At 46.6% G+C, this 19,891-nt stretch overlaps 1 protein-coding gene across 3 annotated transcripts in view; it reads left to right on the top strand.

Annotated features, from left to right (window-relative positions):
* NRAS (NRAS proto-oncogene, GTPase) overlaps positions 1-19,891 on the top strand; it is a 447,970-nt gene that overhangs the window by 356,128 nt on the left and 71,951 nt on the right. For all 3 annotated transcript variants that reach the window (XM_069633404.1, XM_069633405.1, XM_069633403.1), the window contains exon 4: positions 12,489-12,648. In XM_069633404.1, coding sequence (XP_069489505.1) covers positions 12,489-12,648 — 160 coding nt within the window. The remainder of the gene's footprint in view (positions 1-12,488; positions 12,649-19,891) is intronic.

The following is a 19,891-nucleotide window of genomic DNA, read 5'->3' as shown; positions in this document are numbered from 1 at the left end:
AATAGAGTGCTTTAGGGGTTACCTAGTATCCCCTATGTCTAGAAACTCATGTAGCAGTCAAATGCTACCTTTTCCTATCGAAATGGCTCATAGCAGTGGTTTTACAACAAACTAACATGATTCATCCCCGACTGCGAACACCGGTAGCTAAAAATCATAGGACCCATGTTTTTCAAGATGTCGTCTGAGCCCCCCTTGTTTAAACGGGTCCCGGTCTTTATTTTTTTGCCATTTCTTTGTAGAATGGTCCTTCTAGAGTTTGTCTTTGTGCGCAAAACCAGGTTCGGTCCCTTAGTTCCTATGCCTTTGGCGAGCTTCAGGACTGAAGATCGCCTATGGCGCCCGAGTGTCTGGGGTGGGCAGGAAGTGAGGGAGGTGCCTGAAACTCCCTGTGCTTAGTCTCCTAGGAGACCCAAATGCACTCTGGCGTGATTGGCTGGCTGACTGTCCGGCAAGGACAGCCACCTTGCTGGGTGAGTGGCGGCTAGGCTGGAATGAATGGGAGAAAACGGTTTAAAAGGCGAGTTCTTGGACTGAAAGGTAGTTGACCACTGGAACGAAAGAACCGAAGACGAAGAGGACGGCTGCTGCAACTCCTGGAGCGTTGGTTTGCCCGGTGAAGCTCTGCTACAGGTCTGAATCGCCAAGTTCATCTCGACCGAGAAGCCCTTCAAGGATGACTTCTCCCTTTTAGTTGGTGGAACCAATCAACTCGTAATCCACCTGGACACCATTCTCGGAGCTGGTTGTATTTTCCTCCGCGGGAAACCGAATAGCCAGGGAGAAGGACACCAGTTTGTGTGCTTGACGACAGCTACCAGAATCGAAGATTTGCCAGTCTGTGCAGTGCAGGACTCCCCCGATGTCCTCCCTCTTGTCCCCACGACTGAGGCTCAGGAACAGCGAGATCTGCAGGAACTGCCAGGTACAGAAGTCTTCAGCTGCATCTTTTTCTTCAAACTCATGTACTGTGAAAACCATACCGATAGAACTTGTGGTGTGCGCAGTGTGTTTTGGTGTTCTGGTGTTCGGGCGAGGGCGTGGGCCTGCGGGCCTGTCGTAATGGATGGATTATCGTACAAACGCGGGAAAATAGGAGACCGCTTGCCCTCCCCACCCCATACAAGGCTGCAATTGCGACGTTGGAACTCCGCCTCCGCATCCACATCTAATCTGACTGATGCGAGTACTGGCCAACGAGTAAGTACAAAACTGATTAGACATAACGACATCGTAAGTGAGTGTACCGGAACTTTTGTGGGAGAACCTGAAGATGTGGTATCATCATTGATGTGTTTGAAGAATAAAAGCGCAAGGAGAAATGCAGTATGTACCGCCACTCCAATGATAGATTTTTTACCCTCCACAATCTCTATACCGCCAATAGCCCCCAATACCCTGCAAGTGGACTTGTCAAATACTGACAATAGCAACAATCACCTAGCCGGGCCCGTCTCACCCCTCGATCCCCCTTACCTGTCTCCCCCCGTGTTACACAAACTGGCCATTGACGCGAGCAAGTGCATACCGAGTGTGATGTCACTATGCTCGGCGAGTGATGGGACGGCCGAGCGGGGTGAGAGGGAATGTGCGCCTGGTGGCCGTGGGGGTGGCATCATGGATGACCGCGTGGGGCTGGGGACCCCCCCCACCTGGGAATTGTTGGGCCAATTCTGGTGGAGGTCGGGGCCTCTTCGCCTGCGGGCGATCCCCGGGGCGGACCCTCCCACCCCGAGCCTTCGATTGCCTCATCTGTCAGATTGATGGCGCCTGATCCAACTGTCAGCTCCGAGTGCTCTGAGAGAGAGATAAGACGCCGAGAGGATTTTCGTGTGCCCGTCGACATGCTTGATGGGCCGACCAAGGTGGACGCCTGTAACACAGAGTCTGAGGTTGCGGCAAGTCCGTGCCCAAGCTATCTGAACGCTGCGCCCCTCCCTGACGCCCACTCTATAAACTCTTCTACAAATAAATTACCTAAATTGATGGTGTTGGCGTGGCGCGCTCATACTATGAGAGGATGCACAAATAATGGCAACTGTGATGGCAGTCCAGATCCAATCTGGAAAGAGGCCCCTCCGTCAAAACTGCGCACCCCTTCACTCCCGCCCTCCAAGAAACCATACGGCCACTCTATACACGGATCTGATGTATCGGACCCCGACAAGTCAAACACTGTGCTAGAAGACGAAGTATTTTGCATCCTCGACAAGCACTTATCTGTCCCAAACAAGGGACGCGCTTCTCCAGCACTCCCTAAAAATAGAAGAGTCTCGTCAGAAGCTGGAAACAAAACTTTGCAAGAGCTCGCTGAAATAAATAAAACCTTGCAAGATTTTTCCCAAATAAACAAAACCTGCAATTTTACATCAAGAGGAGAGCATTGCATAATTAACTGGCAAAGCCAGCGGACGCCTATGGCGCCCAACCATGAGACTCAGCCAGGGGCAGACTGGGCTATCACAAACTCTGATGCTCTGCGTAATTGGAAAATTGCTCTGCAAAATGATAAAGATGTTGTTTGCCCGGCTTCACCTCGCATAGCCTGTTCTCAGGCTCGTGCCCCTCAAAGACAGGAAATTGCGACAACACGCCCAACTGATTTCAGAAGTGCTAAACAAAATCCCGCATACATCACTCATGAGCGTGACTCTCTCGCTTCCACCTCATCCTCTTCTGAGATTTGTTCAACTGCTTCTTCAATCATAGAACGCGACTTTCCAAAAGTCAGGAGATCCAAAACTCAATCACATAAAAAAGATCGCAAATCAGAAGTCAGGCTTGACGCGAACTTTACCAAAGACCTACAATCGGTCTTAATGTCAGCAACTGGAATTTCGCTTGCTCCATTTCTAAAGCTCTATGAGCAATTAAATGATAATGTGAAGGACCTGACAACTTTAGTGGCGCTTATGAACTCAAAGCTAATCAATATAGAAAAAGAATTGCGCGCTGAAAGAAAAGACAATGGAACAATAAAAACAAACTTGACCGCTGCCTTGCAAACTCTAACAGAACAGAAAGAAAACAACAAATTGGATAAAAAGCTCCTTGCAGAGGTAGCGAAAGAAGCTCTAAGCGTGCTAAAGTATCGTCACACGACGACACAGGATTCAAATCGGCAACCTAGTCGGGAGCACCCAGCGGGTCAACAAACCGACAAGGGGCAAATTCCTATGGAATCTCCGTCCTACACCTCAATGGGAAATCCCGACACAGTCACTGGCACACTGGTACTCCACCCTACCATAGGGGCACTGGACACTTTCAATAACTCTAGAGAAACCATAGAAGCACTAAAAACTGCACCAACAACTCAGAATTGTCGGAAGGCCAACAACCCGAGTAGCGAAAAAAACTCGCCGCTTCCCTTAGTGCTTGATACTCAGGACAGCCAAGGCTCAAAACCTGTGCCTGAAAATCCCACGAATGAGAGCTTGGGCCCTAGTCATGAAAGAACAAGAACCGAAGCACCTCTTCAAACAAACTTTGCTAGTGTCCTGGAAAGTAGTAAGGGCTCTAAAAATCTGGCGACACTGGATCCTCAAAAACCCTCCTCTTTGGCAACCTCGATCGACAAGGGAGCCCCCCGTTCTCCTGAGGTGATACTAATTCCAGAAACAACAGAGCCTAAAATTCAAATATTTGACATATTCAAGGGAACTGTACCCCTGAAAGTAGATCACAAGAGGCCCAATCCAGGATCGTTGAAAAAAACTAAAAATCAAAGAACTAGAAATCAAAAAATAGGTAACAACTCAAGAAAATTCCTTCGGAATCTCAAAACTGTCAATGTAACCGTTAATAACACTCGAACAGACGACAGAGTCCCAACAAAGATAAATGACCTTACCACTGCAAACACTTCTACAAAGCCTGTAGAATTTGTCCCTCTCACTGAACCTACCGAGGATCAATCCATCGACTTAATGAACCTGTCTGTGTATGAAGACTTGGAATCAGAGGAGAAGGTTTCTGGGACGGGAGCTGAGGACACCTCACTTGTGGATGCACAGCCGGCAGTTCCAAGTAACGGAAATGACTCTGCGCTTATCCAGATACCAGCTGGCGCTGCAAGAACATGTACTCTCTTCGAAAAGAAGCCTAAACAAGACGAGCCTCACAAAATTCCCTTAAGTCCCATATTCAAAACTTTGGAAGAAAGGCGAAAAGCCCTCGCTCAATCTCAGACGCTGTCTAAACCATCGTTAGACAGGAAGCATGCTCTTAAAGTGGGTCTGTGGACTCATAACAAACCAAAAGATACATTTTTGGATCGCCTTGGTTATAACAAAGACGACGTTAACAGAGTAGGACTGGCCAGAAACGAGATCTTCGACACACAGCTTGGCCGTGAGAGAATGGAATGGCGCAAAACGAACAGGACGGATAAAAGCGCTGGCGACAAAAGTCAAACCTTTTACAAGGCGAGGCTAGAACGTATAGAAAATGGAGAGAAACTCATTTTAAATCGCACAAACGTTCTATGCCTCTTTCAATACGTGCCTTCGCTCAAAACGATACGATCTGAGGACATCAAGACTGTGGAATTCACAAATGAGGAACAAGATGATAAAATCATCCTTCACTTCAGATCCAGAATTGTTCTAAACATTGTACTGGATGCGGGCCCCGCTCTTATGTCTATGGGCTATGACATCTCAGAAGTGTCTGAGCAAGCTGAATTCAATCACAGAGCAGATTCTCAAAAAACTAAACGCGACTCGTTCTACCAGGAACCACTGTTTTCCAATAAAACCGCGGAAACTGAGCGTCCCCGAAACGTGGAATCGTTGCTAGAACGTGATATGCACCTTGTTTCGGGAAGCATGAAAAAGACAATGGCCAATCTCTTCCCTGAGTCTGTACCAGGGAAACTCCCCACAGAGGACACCATCAAAATCACCATCAAAGGAGCTGGCACGACGGATCCGAGTTGTGGTGACTCGCAAAGCCCACAAGCCCAAAGCGGAACACAAAAGGATTGGTCCTGGCTGGCTGAAGCGTTAGGCAGATCCTTAAAACGATAACGCCAAGTGGTAGAGGAGCCTTGGGAATTTAAGATCGGATCCTGGAACACCAGGGGCTTCTCCCACCTATTTGTAGAACCCTGGCCTGACGCGCTAGATGTGGTCTGCCTTCAAGAGACGTGGATGATGAATTGCCCAACCATGGACGCCTATGAAGTGGCCTTCAATTCAGCTTTTAAAAAAACTAGAGGAAGAACAATGGCAGGTCTGTTGACAATTGTAAAAAAGAGCTTGGGTTGTCGTATCATTAACTCTCTAAACCTCTCACCCTTCATACTACTGTCAACGATTGCATTAGATGGGTCTCGAGCTGACAACCCGATCCTTTTCCATTTATTTAATATATACTGGAATCACATTCAGGCCGGGTCAACTTCCTTCATAGATTTAGTTTCATCTAAAATCGACGATCTCTTACTTGAGAATGAGTCAATAAACATCATAATTTGTGGAGACTTGAATATCAACTGTTTGACAACAAGAACGAAAAACAACGAAGTAGTGTACGTACCTAACAACGTGGCTTCAAAATGGATGGGGGAAATGGAAGCTAGAAACTTAGCAATGCTCAATGGAAACTCTGTCGGCGACATACCAGCAAAACCGACGTGGCGACGAGCAGATCAGAATTCCGTCCTGGACTACTTCTTCGCCTCAGAAAAGATCCAACAATCCGTCAAGTCGCTTGAGGTAATACCGATGACTTAAAGCGATCATGACATGGTAATTCTCACCTTGTCAGCCGTAAATCAACTGCCACAAGAACGATGGGAACATCCGATATTGGCTGAGCCAAACAGAGTGAGACTAACACTACTCTCTGCTGAAGTCTCCACAATCTCAGAAACTTTCATCAAACTGGATTGTGGAGTCGAATACGCACATTTATTACATCTGTTTGTGGAAAAAAAACAGGGACTGAGAAACCATGGCTTTGTTAACAAACAATTCGATGTTGAGATCATGAGAAGAAAGAGAGAACTACGCGCCTCTATTAGACTCCTGAGATTCAGAGATTCTATTGATGCAGCGCGAGAAAAACGCGTTGCGAAACAGAAATACAAAAATTGGATAAGATCCCATAAAGCCATTATGCTCCAAAATGATGCAGAATTAATGATGCAAAAAATGAACAATAAAAATTCAGCAGAGTTCTGGAGACTTCTAAACAACGAAGAGGCTCCTCAACCCGCATTGATGTCAAATATGGTACCAGCAGCAAGGTGGTCATCACATTTTAAAAACTTGTACAGTAAAAAAGGTACCTGTCAGGCCCCTATAACACCAAATTTAACCAAATGGGACCTGACTTTCTCTAAAGCTGACATACTACAGATAATTAAGAACGCCAGTGCCTCAAGGGCTCCTGGACCTGATGGTCTGACTAACTTTACCCTAAAACAAAATCCAGAGCTATGGGCGGACTTTTGTAAGGAACTCTTCACTCGAATATGTAGAAGACGAGAATCCCCAAAGTCTTGGAAGAAAGCAATAATTGTGCCCATTTTCAAAAAAGGAAATCGGCTCGAGCCAAAAAACTATCGACCAATAGCTCTTTTGGATGTATTGGGCAAAGTGTATGCAACCATGCTGCAACGAAATCTCTCACAATGGATTGTTGACAGTGGTCACCTTGATGAAAGACAAACAGGCTTCGTAAAGGGGGTCGGCTGTGGCCTTAACCTTCTGCTGATAAATCTGTTGAAAATGGAAGCCATTAGAGCTGGGAGAAAGGTCTATCTTGCTCTGATAGACTTTTCCCATGCGTTTGACTCCATCGATCGCGAGTTACTTTGGACAAAAATGTATAACTGGGGGTGCCCTGAGAGTCTGTTAGCCGCCATCAAAGAAATCCACTCTGCCACCACCATCAGAGTACGCCTTGACCAAGGTGGATTGCTCACAGATGAAATTAACACTTTTTGTGGTGTCAAGCAAGGTTGCCCTTTGGCGGCGATCATCTTCAACCTTTTTCTCTCGGATATTGGCTCCGCAATCAACGAGCCACGATCCTTCTCCCCCATGCTACACGGCTCTGCATTAGGCTGGCTGCTGTATGCCGACGATTTGATCTTGTTGGACTCTACCCCAATCGGCCTTCAGCGCAAAATAAATGCAGTTGAACGTTACGTGGAAAATAACGGACTGCTCATCAACAACATAAAAAGCGAAATATTAACACTACAGAATTTGCATACGGGATGCCACCGGAAAAATAACAAATTCAGATGGCACTTGGGAAAGGAAACACTTACTACGGTGGAAAGCACTAGATATCTTGGGATGCACATTAACACAAATATAAATGATAAACCCTGGATGGAGATCACGAAGACTAAATGTCGACAACTAGCTTCCCAAGCATTTATACTAAATAAAAAATATGGAAAGTTTTTACTCAAACCAGTGATAGCATTCTATCAGCAGAAGGTTGTTCCAGTCTTGATATACGGCGCAGAGAATGCCTTTGGATGCTCGGCTGAACTTTGGTCAACCCTAGAACACATTTTTTGGGTAAAAATCCTACATCTTCCGAACAGCACACCCACATCCAGCATACGCTACGAGTTAGGTTTGATCTCGCTCGAAGCTAGGATCCTGTGGAATACCTTGGCCCTATTTAGGAAAACTGTGATGCCTGCAACAATACCTCAATTTAAAATATTAAGCAATCCTGGCAATGCCAACCCAGACTGTCTCCTAGCATTGTGGTACAAAAGATGCCAAGAACTGCTAACCATTTATGGAACGAATATCAAAACTCTTCAGGCCAACCCAGACCTGGTGAAGAAAAAGATCTGGGAAGCAGACTGGATTCAAACTAGTGAAGACAGAAGAAGGTCTAAAGCATTGAAGGATGCTCCACCTGAGGCACGAGCTTTTAACATACTACAAAATTATGTAGCCTTGTTCCCGGACAACGCAAAAAGGGCCACATACATGAGATTTCGCCTAAACCTATTCAGAACTAAAGATAGGACAAAGAACTGGATAGGTAAAGTTGACTCGAACACCGTATGCAGGTATTGCAAAATCTGCGAGGAATCACTCAAGCACCTTGTCTTATTCTGCCCATTCTTTAAACCACAAAGAATTAAACATCTGGGACAAATAATCTCTGAACACGCAACAAGGAATGTAGAAGAATGGTGGCAGCTGATGTATTCCGGCTCCAATACAAAACTAACCAGGGTGCTAACCGTGTTTTTGCAAGAAATTGAAGCGAGCCTTGATTCGGTGAATACCGAAGATGAAGGTTGATGGTACAGGCTCACATGGCTTGTCACCAATACAGCTCACTCGGAGTTGCATGTCAAGGTTCCCGTGGCCCTGGCTGTGGCCTCCTGTTTTCTTATGCCTGTATCTTGAAACGTGATCTCATGTATATTTCTGAACGTGGAAATGGATGACTTGTGTCATTTTGTTTTTTTAAAGGTTTTCTATAAACCAATAAAATATATATAAAAAAAAAAAAAAGAACTTACATCTCACTGCAAAAGTGCGTGAAACTTTGGCAACTTGCAGGCCCAGTCAGCTTGTGATCCGACGTACAAACCTTTCTTCTGTGAACTACTTCTGAGAACCGTGGCAAAAACTTTTCCGTTTAAACTACCAGAACCGTTTTCCTATCTATTGCATTGGAACCATTCCTCTGGTGAACTCAAACTATTTGCACTGTTGAAGAGTAACTATCTTATGCCTTGTTACTCCTATTTCAAATGCTCTGAATGCCATTTTGCTCCTCCTTCAAAGTAGTTTAAATGCCTCAGAACCTGGTAGTGTGAAGTACTGTAGTATATTTTCGTATGATATTGATTTCCTCCTTTTTAGTGAATTATTTCTAACTGACTAATAAATTAAGTGTTTTTACCAAGAAACCTTGAGTATAAGAGTCTATTTGAATATTCATGATTGTAGACCTCTGTGTAACCTCCTTACAAGCTCACATTCACTCTTGAGAGAAGCCTGGTTGCTCAGCTTGCTACCAAAAACTGTGTGGTTCAGACTTATACCAAAGGTTGGTTTTGCGTACACCTGTAGTCCTAATTGTGTGTTGGGGTCCCATAGGGTACTGCATTCAAACTTTGCCTAACAACCCCGACTTTTGTTTGAATGTCAGTGGTCATGGCCCCCTCGTGGCTCAGGCAAATAGCCACACTATTCCCAGAGTAAAGAACAATAGAGAGCTATTCCTGCCCCAACTGTCGAGCTTTGCCCAGTGTTTTGGGTGGGATACCATATGAAACGCTCTACTGTAGTCTGTGAAACACTCATGTATAGTTTGTCTTTGCATGTTTTATTGTTACACTCCGAGATAATGTATTGCAGGACACTAATATTGGGTAGAGTGTTAAAACCTTTTCAGAATCCGGATTGGAAGGGGAATGATGGCACTGCTTCTTCTATTGACCGTTTTGACGCTTTCTTCAGTAGCATGCTTGCACAAAGCTTCTGACTCTCATAAAGCACCGGAAGAAGATGCTAGTTGTCATCTCCCTTTTTTTAATAACCAGGATCATAATTGCCCTCCTCCATGAGCGGGGAATTTTGACCTCAAACAAGATTTTTCTAAACAGCTGTTCCAGTATGAGCCCAACAAAGCAGGTTAGATTTAACTATTACCTTAGCACGAATTGGGTCCCAGGCATGCAAGAAATTTTGATAGACTAATAATTGATCAAAATTCGAGGCATGGTACATATTCATAATGTGTCTCAAACTGAGCAGACACATCATAGAACTTGTTCTTGATTGCCAAGCACCACATTGACTCGTCGATCAGGCATATTTCAATCAATGAAGACTTGTTTAAGAATCTTCGAACCATTCCCCAGAATTCTTTGTCATCCCACCTTTTGTTAATGAGCATTTAAGGGGCAAGCCAGTTTGCCGATTTGAGGGACGATTTACGATTTCTAACCCAATTCTTGTACCTGGTAGTCTCCGAGCTCTTTAAATGCTTTATTTCCATTTCTGTGTGCTAAATGTTATTGTTAATAGCTCTATGGAGCTTACGTATAGTACATTTTGCTAATTTTATCTCGTTATTGAACACATTTTCGTTCTGCGTTTGGGGTTTGCAAGACTTGGGAAATATCTGAATTTGTGTGCTAAGCCAACGCATAAATAGCAACAAGTCCCAGCTCTGCCCAAGCCAATTCACCATTGATGCCAAGTTGCTATTTATATACTTATTGATTTTCTGAATGCTCTTGTCATTCCATGTAATCAGATTCCCAGTGGTATTTACGTTCACCTGGCAATTACATTTATTGATCTTGTGTGCGTTCGGCAACGTAAGTCCATGTCATGACTGCGTGGTCGCTCTTGGAAGTTGGACATTTCCTAAACTTTTTACATTCCTCTTGTGTTTTCCTGTTGAAAAATAGCTAATTTAGGTCACCAGCAATGATTAACTTCCAGCAGGGTGCTTGTCATACCATTTGTGCAGTACAATAATGTAAAGAGTTCTTGCTTGCCTTACTCTTGTGTTCCACTGAGCTGAAAAGCAACTGTAATTGTATATTACACCAAAAGGTAAGACTCACGCAGTATAACTGTGTGTTATCCTGAATAATAATCATAGGTTGTTACTGTTCCTTGAATGAGTGTTCCACTATTCAGAAAAGTATACTTGCAGGTTGGTTTACTATGTGATTTCTTTGCTGAGTGTCACTGCATCACTGCCAGGGTCTACTAGACTTAATGTAAAGTAATCTAATGGTTTTACTCCCCATGAATTGGTGTGGCGTCTACTAAAGGTGTATGATAAGGTCTGACTTCCCCAGAATTATTGTTGGGTATTCTGAAGGTTTATGGTTTGGTCTGTGTACCTTGCAGCATTGTGTTGGTTTTTATAATGTGTTTGACAAAGTACTTACCCCAAGACTTAACTCGCCTAATTGTATTTATAATAAACCTTTATTTTTTATGATACATCTGGCTGTAAGTGTTTCTATTAAATCCTAAATATACTAGAGGTTCTATGTACTTTCATATATATATATATATATTCTCTCTATCTCTCTTCTCCTCTCGTCAGAGTGATGCATATTTTGTAAATTTCCTTAACTGATGCACGCACACACAGCATTGAGGGGCTTCTTTCTTGAGTGAGGCACAATGCTATGGCATTTTTTAATGCAGAGGCCACAGCACTGGGTTATGCCGAATGCATTATGTGCATGTATCCCAATGAGGGCCTCTATGATTGCGAAAGTGAATTTTGGGAAATGTAGCTCTACAGGACCTCTAGCGAATGCAGACGCATGTATGCTAGCATTGGTGTGAGATATTGATCATATGATATGATGCCCCCATACATTAAAATTTGTTTCAAGAGATTACAGCCCTCAAGACCTCTGCAATTCTTGGAATCCTCTTCTTACCTGTACCGCAGTTCCAAAAACATCTGAGGGCCCACTTCACTCCCCATTCTCATGCATCCTTCATGCATCCTGCCCATGATCATTCATTCTATGCTTTGAACTGACACATTTCTATAAATATGCTTTTTTCAAAAGTCTTATAAATAGATGCTTGTTGCATTGTTTAAGGAAGATCAGAACCAATTTTCTTTTTACATTGGGCCATTCCACCAGCTCCATTTGGAATTGCAACTGCCCAATCAGACCTCAAACGTCTCACATTTAAGGGTGCCATTCTTCAACAAATGCTGAAATGTGTCAGTCGGACAGTACCTCTGCTTCAATCTGTTAGCCATAATCGCATTTATACACAATCTTAATGGGCTACAGTCAGCCCTCTTACTGGGCTGTCCCAGAATTGTCAAGCTAGAGTTTTTGACCTGCGGTAGAAGTTAAAGGTAGGGCCTGGGAAAATAAGTGCACTAATCTTCCTAAGGTTCGCCCAAGCAATCTTGGGCTGGTATGCATCCAAATATTGCCTAGTGTACTATTCCCCAAAACCGCTGTATAGTACATTGAATTGAACCCCGTGCACATTACAATGAGCTTAACATTTCTACATGATACATTCGAGGGTCCACCTAGCCTGACGGACATGCACCCAATGCTTTCACGAAACATTCTCCCTCCGCCTCTTCTCTCCTTTGTTATTTGTGACATTTACCCCTCTTCTCTCAACCTCTTATGTTTATCCTGCTACTTGTTCTTCTGCATACTAGGGTCTGGATACCTCTAGCAAAGGCACAATAGGCAAACTCTTGGACAAGCGTAGATACTTTGACACTATTATAGTGGTTATTTGGTGCACTGTAAAAAAGAATCACAGGGCAGTGCACAAGAGTCTGTAGAATGTACCTCACCTGTCAGTGCTAGTGTTCGGCAGATCCTACAAAAAGGCTTCTCCTGTAGAGTATATGGAACAGTGATTCTGGGCAGAAGCAGAGCTAGGTTGCTTAGGCAGCACTTGTAGTTCAGCCACGCTTGCTGCTGCTCGTTGATGTGGTTTGTAACTAAAATGCTCTTTCCACAGAGAGCAGATCAAGAGAGTTAAGGATGCTGATGATGTACCTATGGTGCTAGTGGGTAACAAATGTGACTTGCCAACGCGGACGGTGGACACAAAGCAGGCTCAAGAGCTGGCGAAGAGCTACGGGATTCCGTTCAGTGAAACTTCAGCCAAAACTAGACAGGTGAGGACTATTCTTTCTCTTTTTTTTCTTCTCCTGAACCAAGTCGTCCTTTTTATTGCTTACCCATTAGAAAGGTTGATGTATGCTTTCTGTGTAACCAAGATTGGCCAGAAGTAAAAAAGATAATTTTAATTTGTATGCACAATCTCCTCCACCTGCGAGTCCTCCAGCACTTTTTGCTGGACGTATGGATCTTTGGTCTGGTCCCCTGAGTGAGTGAGAACCTTTTTCCACACCCACTCATTCTTGTACCCTATCTTTTGGGATACTTTGTATTGAAATGCTTTCCTCCAAGTTCTATGGCATCTGTCATTGAATTTTGCTGCACACAGCACGTTTCTCAGAGCCCCTTGGGCTTCCCTTTTTTTTAATATATGGGGATATGTTTATCCTTCCTATTTTTATCCTTTATATTGTGAGATCAGCACACTAGACTTATGCGGAGTGTTGGGGAGAATTCTCATTTCTGTGCTATTTCCCTTCAACCTTAGAGACCCCCAGCTCTCTTGCTGGACTTTAGATATTTTAAGCCCTTTTTCTCACTCCCTCATTTGTTTTTGGATTCTATGTTTTCTTTGTTTTTGAGTCTGACAAACTCCATAGGCATCTACTTTTTGTATAGTGACACACAGCACCCTCAGTGCAGTGTCGCAGAGAAACCCTTTAGATTTCTCATAAGGTTTAAATACCTTTTCTTTGGTGAACTACAGTTCCCAAGAATAGTAAAGTGAAATTGACTTTACTTACCTTTTCTCTTTTTTAGGTCCAGCACACCCAATTTTATGTGGAGTGCTGGGGGTTACTTAGTAGCCCCTTTTCCTACTTACTCATGTAACATTTTGTATGTTAACCTCACTACTGTAAATGGCTGGCGGCAGTGGTTTAATTTTTCCTTCCATCATGCTTTTCTACCGCAGGCTGAACCCTCCGCTGCAGTACAGCACCCATGGGGGACCATTGTGTCAAAATGGCACTGGTCTTCTTTTTTTGCCATTTTCTGTTTGTGAGGTCTTTCTAGGGTTTTACTCTGCGCGCCAAACTAGGTTTTAAGCCCTTTGTTTGTCTTGCCTTTGTCGGACTTCAGTACTGAAACTCGCCTCTGGCTCCAGTGTGTCTGGAAGGACAGGATGTAAGGGAGGGTCCCGAAACTCCCCTGTTCGTTGTCTCTTGGAATGCCTGAATGCAACCAGTCCTGATTGGCTGGCTGGCTACCTGTCTTTTCAGGACAGCCGCCACCCTGCATTGTGATTGACAGCCTAGGCTGTGCATGAATGGGAGAAACCTGCTTAAAAGGCAAGGGTTTTGGGACAAACGGCAGGGTCGACCACTAGGAGAAACACCCGACGAAGAAACGATGACCGACACTTGCTGCATCCTCGTGGACCTTTGAAGTGCCAGGTGAAGACCTGCTGCTGTGCTGATACTCAGATTTCTGATTGACGAGAGCAGCTCCGGAAGGGACGACTTCTTCCCTCTGGTTAGTGGGACCAACTAACGCAGAGATGCACTCCACTGGACCATCTCCCCTGATTGGCTGTACTACTTTGCTGCTGCAAGAAACAAGTGCTAGGGCTTGAGAAATCCCTAGTAGAGTGCAACGTCTGCAATCCGGCCAGAAGCTCCAGGAGTCTAAGGACCCTCCAGAAGCAGGACGACCAGAGCTCGAGTCCCCTCATCAAAGTGCAGGACCCATGGAGTGACGGATGCCCAACTGGTATCTGAGATCTGCGGTGGTGGTGTTTGAGCGCTGACACCGCAAAGTGCTGCTGAACCGAAAAGAGCCCGCAGCTGCCAGCGACTTCCAAATTGCTGCTGCAGGAGTCCTCCCTCTTGTCTGCATGACTGAGGCTCAGGAACCCAGGCTCTGAAGTGCTGCAACAGGACAGAGTCCACCTGGACCACTCTTCTTCCAACCAGAGGTACTGTTTAGACTTGGGGTACTTACCTCATTGTTCCTCATTGTCTTGACCTTTGCTTTTCTCAGTTGAGACCGGCAATGGCTTACCTTGTAGTTGATTCCAACTCTGTTCTTTCACATGTGTAACAGTATGCGACCCTACAAGTAATTTCTACAAATTCTGTAAATTTGTGCAAGACATTTATTAACTAAGAAGTGCCTCCGCTCCGTAAACTGTGCCCCAGTTGACTTTGGCTATCCTGGCTCCCTGCAGACTCTTCTAGTCCATTGACTTTTATATTTCTGTCCCTCATAGGTGGTAACTAGCTAGACCTTTCTTGCTGGGAAAGACTTCTGTAGACTTCATTGGAAGATTTAAGTATACTCGCATGCCCTGAGAAACTGTTTAACCTTTTTCCTTTCTGCAACCTCAGAATCTGCAAAGTATAACTAGTGATATATAAATGCCATTACTGTTGTGAATGAATTCCCCTCTGGGAGTAGGAAGTGTGTAAAAAGCATATCCAAAGAGTATCCACTAACGTACTGATTCTGGAAAAGTATTTTTTGATTTCCTTGAACAATTCTATAAATCAATAAAAACATGTTTAAAAAAAAGTTTATTTGATTGTTACATATCTTGCCCTTTTTAAAGAACCCTTATTTAAAACTTGATGTTAAATAATTATTTAGAACTGAAACCTTGAGTGCTTGGTTACTTGCGAATTTCATTGCTACAGCTCACATTTACCCCGATATGCCTGGCTGCTCAGTCACACTACCAACTTGTAATACTACACAATACTTAACTGCTTGCTATTGGGTAACCCACCTTTTTGGTATTGGTCTGTACTACACAAGTTGGTACTGTGACTGGGTAGCCAGGCCTAGCTCAAGCGGTGGGTACATGTGAGGTGTAGTGCTGTAGCAATGAAATTCGCAAATACAAGTAACACTTAAACTCAAGGTTTTGGTTCTAAAGTTATTTATTTATCAATTTTTAAATAAGCGTTCTTTAAAAAGGGAAAGATATGTAACAATCAAATATAATGTTATGGAGAATTCTCAAAAATGTGCCAATTCCCTTCTACCTTACAGATCCCCAGCTCTTTTTGCTGGACTTTAGGACTTTTAATTTTTATCCTGGCGAGAGCGAGACCTTTTTCCCCACTCATGTATTTTTCTTTAATTTGAATACTGTGTTTCTTTTGGTTTTGGAGTCTGACAAACTCCATAGGCATCATCTTTTTACATTGTGACACACAGCACCTTCAGTCCAGTGGCACAGGGAAGTCTTTCAGATCTCCCCAAGGTTTAAATACATTCGCTTGGTTAAAATACTGTTTCCAAGAGCAGTAAAGTGAAATTGACTTTACCTGCCTTTTGTAACTTTCTAGACCCAGCACGCACTATCTTACAATTAGGTGCTGGAGGGGTTACTTAGTATCCCCTTTGGCTGGTTTCTCATGTAACATTTTTATGTTAGTCTTTCTACAATTAATGGCTGGTGGCAGTGTTTTACTTTTTCCTACATTGTGTGTTTCTACCGCGGGCTGCAATTGCAGCTGCATTAAAGCACCCATGCGTGCCCATTTTGTCAAAATGGCCCTGGTCTTTTTTTTGCCATTACTTGTTGGAAAGGTCTTTCTTGAGATTTACTCTGTGCACCAAACCAGGTTTGGTCCCTTTGTTTGTTTTGTCATTGGTGGGGTTCACTGCTGAAGCCCGTCTCTGGCTCTAGGGTGTCTGTCAGGGCAGGAAGCGAGGGAGGTGCCCGAAACCCCCTGTGCTTAATGCCCTTGTTTACAGGAGGGCACCTAAAGGTGATTGGCTGGCTGGCTTTCCTTGGAGGACAGCCACCCTGCTGTGTGATTGACAGCTAGGCTGAGGATTAATGGGAGAAACTTGCATAAATGGCAAGGTCTTTTAGACAGAAGGCAGAGTCGACCACTGGATGAAGGACTCCGAAGAACTTGGAAGAGATGCTTGTTGCAACTTCTGGACCATGGTTTGCCCGGTGAAGCCCTGCTGAAGCTCAGAATTCGCCTCAACTAGAGAAGCCCTGCAAAGGAAGACTTCTCCCCTTGGGTTGTTGGTAACTATCAATCCCAAGACTAACTCATCTGGATATCCTCTCGGATTTGGCTATACTTACATTGCTGCTGCAGGAACCGATTGCAAGGTAGAGGAACCCCAGAATCGAGTGTGACTGCCAGAATAGAGTGTATCATTTTTAAGTCAGACCCAAACTCCAGGAAGATCCTCCGGACTCCCTTGAAGCAGGACTTACCAAGCCTGAGCCACCTCAACAGTGCTGGACCCCAGAAGCAAGGAAGGCCCATAAGGTATCCGAGAACCGCAGAATAATTGTTTAATCGGGATAAGTCCTGGTCGATCCTGACAGACAGCCGAGGGGGAGCGAGGCGGCGGCGCTCCCCCCAAGGTGAAGGCCTCAAGCACGTCCAAAGTCGTGAAGGCCGTGATTCAACCGGCTAAGGCCTCTATCGAGGGAGTCGTGGTGCCAACGAGGTTCCAGTGGAGGTGGAGAATTCCACTCCCCAACTGTCGCGCCCGTCACAGCCGGTACCTGGCCCACAGGACAACTCGGGAGCAATCTTGATGGCGATCCAGGCCTTGTGTACAGAGATGAGGACAAGGTTTTCCTTACCCCCAATGGACGACCCAGCGGGGCCTGGACCGTCGGGAAGCCCTCCAAGCAAGCAGAGGAGAACTCCTCCCCTACCGCCCTTCCGGCCTGGGCGGCCCTCACAGCCTTCATCTCCTTCCCCGGATCCGAGGGATGACACGGGAACAGAGATGGCCACAACGAGGACGGGGACGGATGACGACGGTGGTGACGGGATGGGCCTTGCATCACCACCTCCTCGGGCCTCTCCGCCTGACGAAATTGGCTCCTTCCACGCCATGATCGCCAGGGCATCTGAGCTCTTCCAGCTCTGCCCCGTAGAAAAGAAGGAAGGTTTCCTCTATCAACGGCGTGAGGCCAAGAGGAAGACTGTCCTCTTGGTCCCGTTACTTGACGATATCTGGGACGAAGGGCTGGAGCTCCTGAAGAACCCATCCACGACCCCTGCCAAGAGACCAGTACGAGAAGAAGTATCGGGTCCCGGATTCCGCCCCCATGTGCCTTAGGGTGCAGCCGACCCCGGATTCGGCCGTCTCAGTGGCGGCCAAGAAGAAAGCGGCGGGGGCGACGGCTTCAACTTCGACCTCCCTGCGGGACGGCCTGCTACGACAGGGAGCTGTGGTTCAAGATCGCTCCTCTGCTGGACTTCCTCCCGGACGACAAGAGGGCTGAGGCCCTGGAAATCCTGCAGGAAGGCGAGGTGGCGTCGGACCACACCACACCATAACGGTGGCCACGGACATTGCTGGCACCGGCTTCCGCCAGATGAGCAACAGTGTTTGCCTTCGCCAGCGTGGTTGGCTCAAGGCAACCAATTTCTGCAAGGACGTGCAAACCAGAGTTTTGGACATACCTTTCGACGGAAACAACCTGTTTGGCAAGACAGTGGACGAGTCACTGCAGGCCATCAAGGAGACGGCACAGGCCTTGGGAGTTTTGCAGAGATGACGGCTGCCCTTTCGGAACTCCGGAGGCAAGCAAGGTGTCTCCAAAGGATTCGGCGGCGGCTCCTCGACGTACCGCCAGACGGCCCGCTCCTCGTCGCAGGAGACCTACAGAGGACGCAGCAAGTAAGGAGGATCTCGTCAAGGAGGCCAAGGCGGCAAGGCCGCTACCAAGCAGGACTGAACCGGCCATAGCGTCAGGCCCCCACCTGAGCACCCCAGTGGGAGGCCGGCTGGCAAAGTTCGTCAGTGTGTGGGAGTCCATCTCCACTGACTGATGGGTGCTGGATGCCCTGGCCCGCGGGCACACTAGAGTTTCTAAAGAAGTGCCCCCGCATTCCACCCGTGGCCAGGAAGGAAAACAACGTCCCTTAACTGCTGCTGGAAGTAAAGGCGATGCTGAAGAAAGGAGCCATCGAGCTCGTCCCAAAGAGGCTCCGGGGCTCCGGAGTGTACTCACGATACTTCCTCATAAGAAAGAAGACCGGCGGCTGGCGACCCATCCTGGACCATCGTTGTTTAAACAAGTACATCAAGACCCAGAAGTTCTGGATGGTCCCTCTCCAGCACGTGCTGGGGCAGCTGGAGGAAGGACACTTCCTATCGTTGCTGGACTTGGAGGATGCCTACTTACACATCCCCATTCTGAAAGGACATCGAAGGTTTCTCAGATTCGTAGTCCAAGGACGGCACTACCAGTTCAAGGCCCTCCCCTTCGGATTGAAGTCGGCGCCCAGGGTATTCACCTAGTGCCTAGCACCAGTGGCGGCGTGGCTGCGCCTGCAGGGGATCCACGTCTACCCCTACCTGGACGACTGGCTCATTCGAGCAAGGACAAGAGAACTTGCCGTCGAGCACACAGCGAAGACTGTCCAGCTGCTCACGTATCTGGGATTTTCCATCAACTTCGCGAAATCCCACTTGGCTCCCAGGAACAGTGCGTCGCAAGTCGCACTGTTCCTGGGAGCCTGGCTCGACACCGTGGCGCGATTGACCTCTCCGTCGGAGGAAAGGACGAAGGCCATCCTGGGCTGTCGATCATGGACGTGGCCAGGGTGAAGTCCATCAAGTCCCTTCTCGGCATGATGTCCTCGTGCATCCACCTCGTGTGCCTGTGCAGGCTGCGGATGCATCCACTGCAAGAGTTCCTCAATGCCCGTTGGATGCAAGCGGCGGGCAGCTTCGAAGACAGGATCTCGCTCAACGAGACCTTTCGCCAACCGATCCAGTGGTGGTGGGGCACCCACGACCATCTCGCGGCGGGTGTGGACGTCCAGACCCCAGCACATCAGGAGATGGTGACGACAGAGGCCTCCCTTGAGGGATGGGGAGCGCACACCGGAGATCTTCACGCAAGAGGCCTTTGGCTCCCGGAGGAGAGGTCGCTACACATCAACGTCCTGGAGCTCCGAGCTGTGCTCTGGACCCTCAGGTCGTTCCTCCCATCCCTCAAGGGCAAGGTGTGGTGAGGATCTTCACCGACATCACCACCACGATGTTCTAAATCCGGAAGCAGGGAGGCACCAGATCCCCAGCCCTATCTAAGGAGGCCCAGGATCTGTGGCACTGGGCCGTTGTTCAAGGGATGTTTCTGGTACCCTTCCACCTGGCAGGAATAAAGAACACCATTGCCGACTCACTCAGCAGGGAGCTGCGCTCGTGCCACGAGTGGGAGCTGCGACACGATCAAGTGGATCTGCTATTCCAACGATGGGGCAATCCCCAGATCGACTTATTCGCGACGGCGACGAACAC

Source organism: Ambystoma mexicanum, chromosome 13, assembly GCF_040938575.1.
Source record: "Ambystoma mexicanum isolate Mex_15411 chromosome 13, UKY_AmexF1_1, whole genome shotgun sequence".
In the NCBI taxonomy this organism is placed as follows: Eukaryota; Metazoa; Chordata; class Amphibia; order Caudata; family Ambystomatidae; genus Ambystoma; species Ambystoma mexicanum.
Note: the sequence above shows the minus strand (reverse complement) of the source record. Positions and strands in the feature narration are given on the sequence as shown.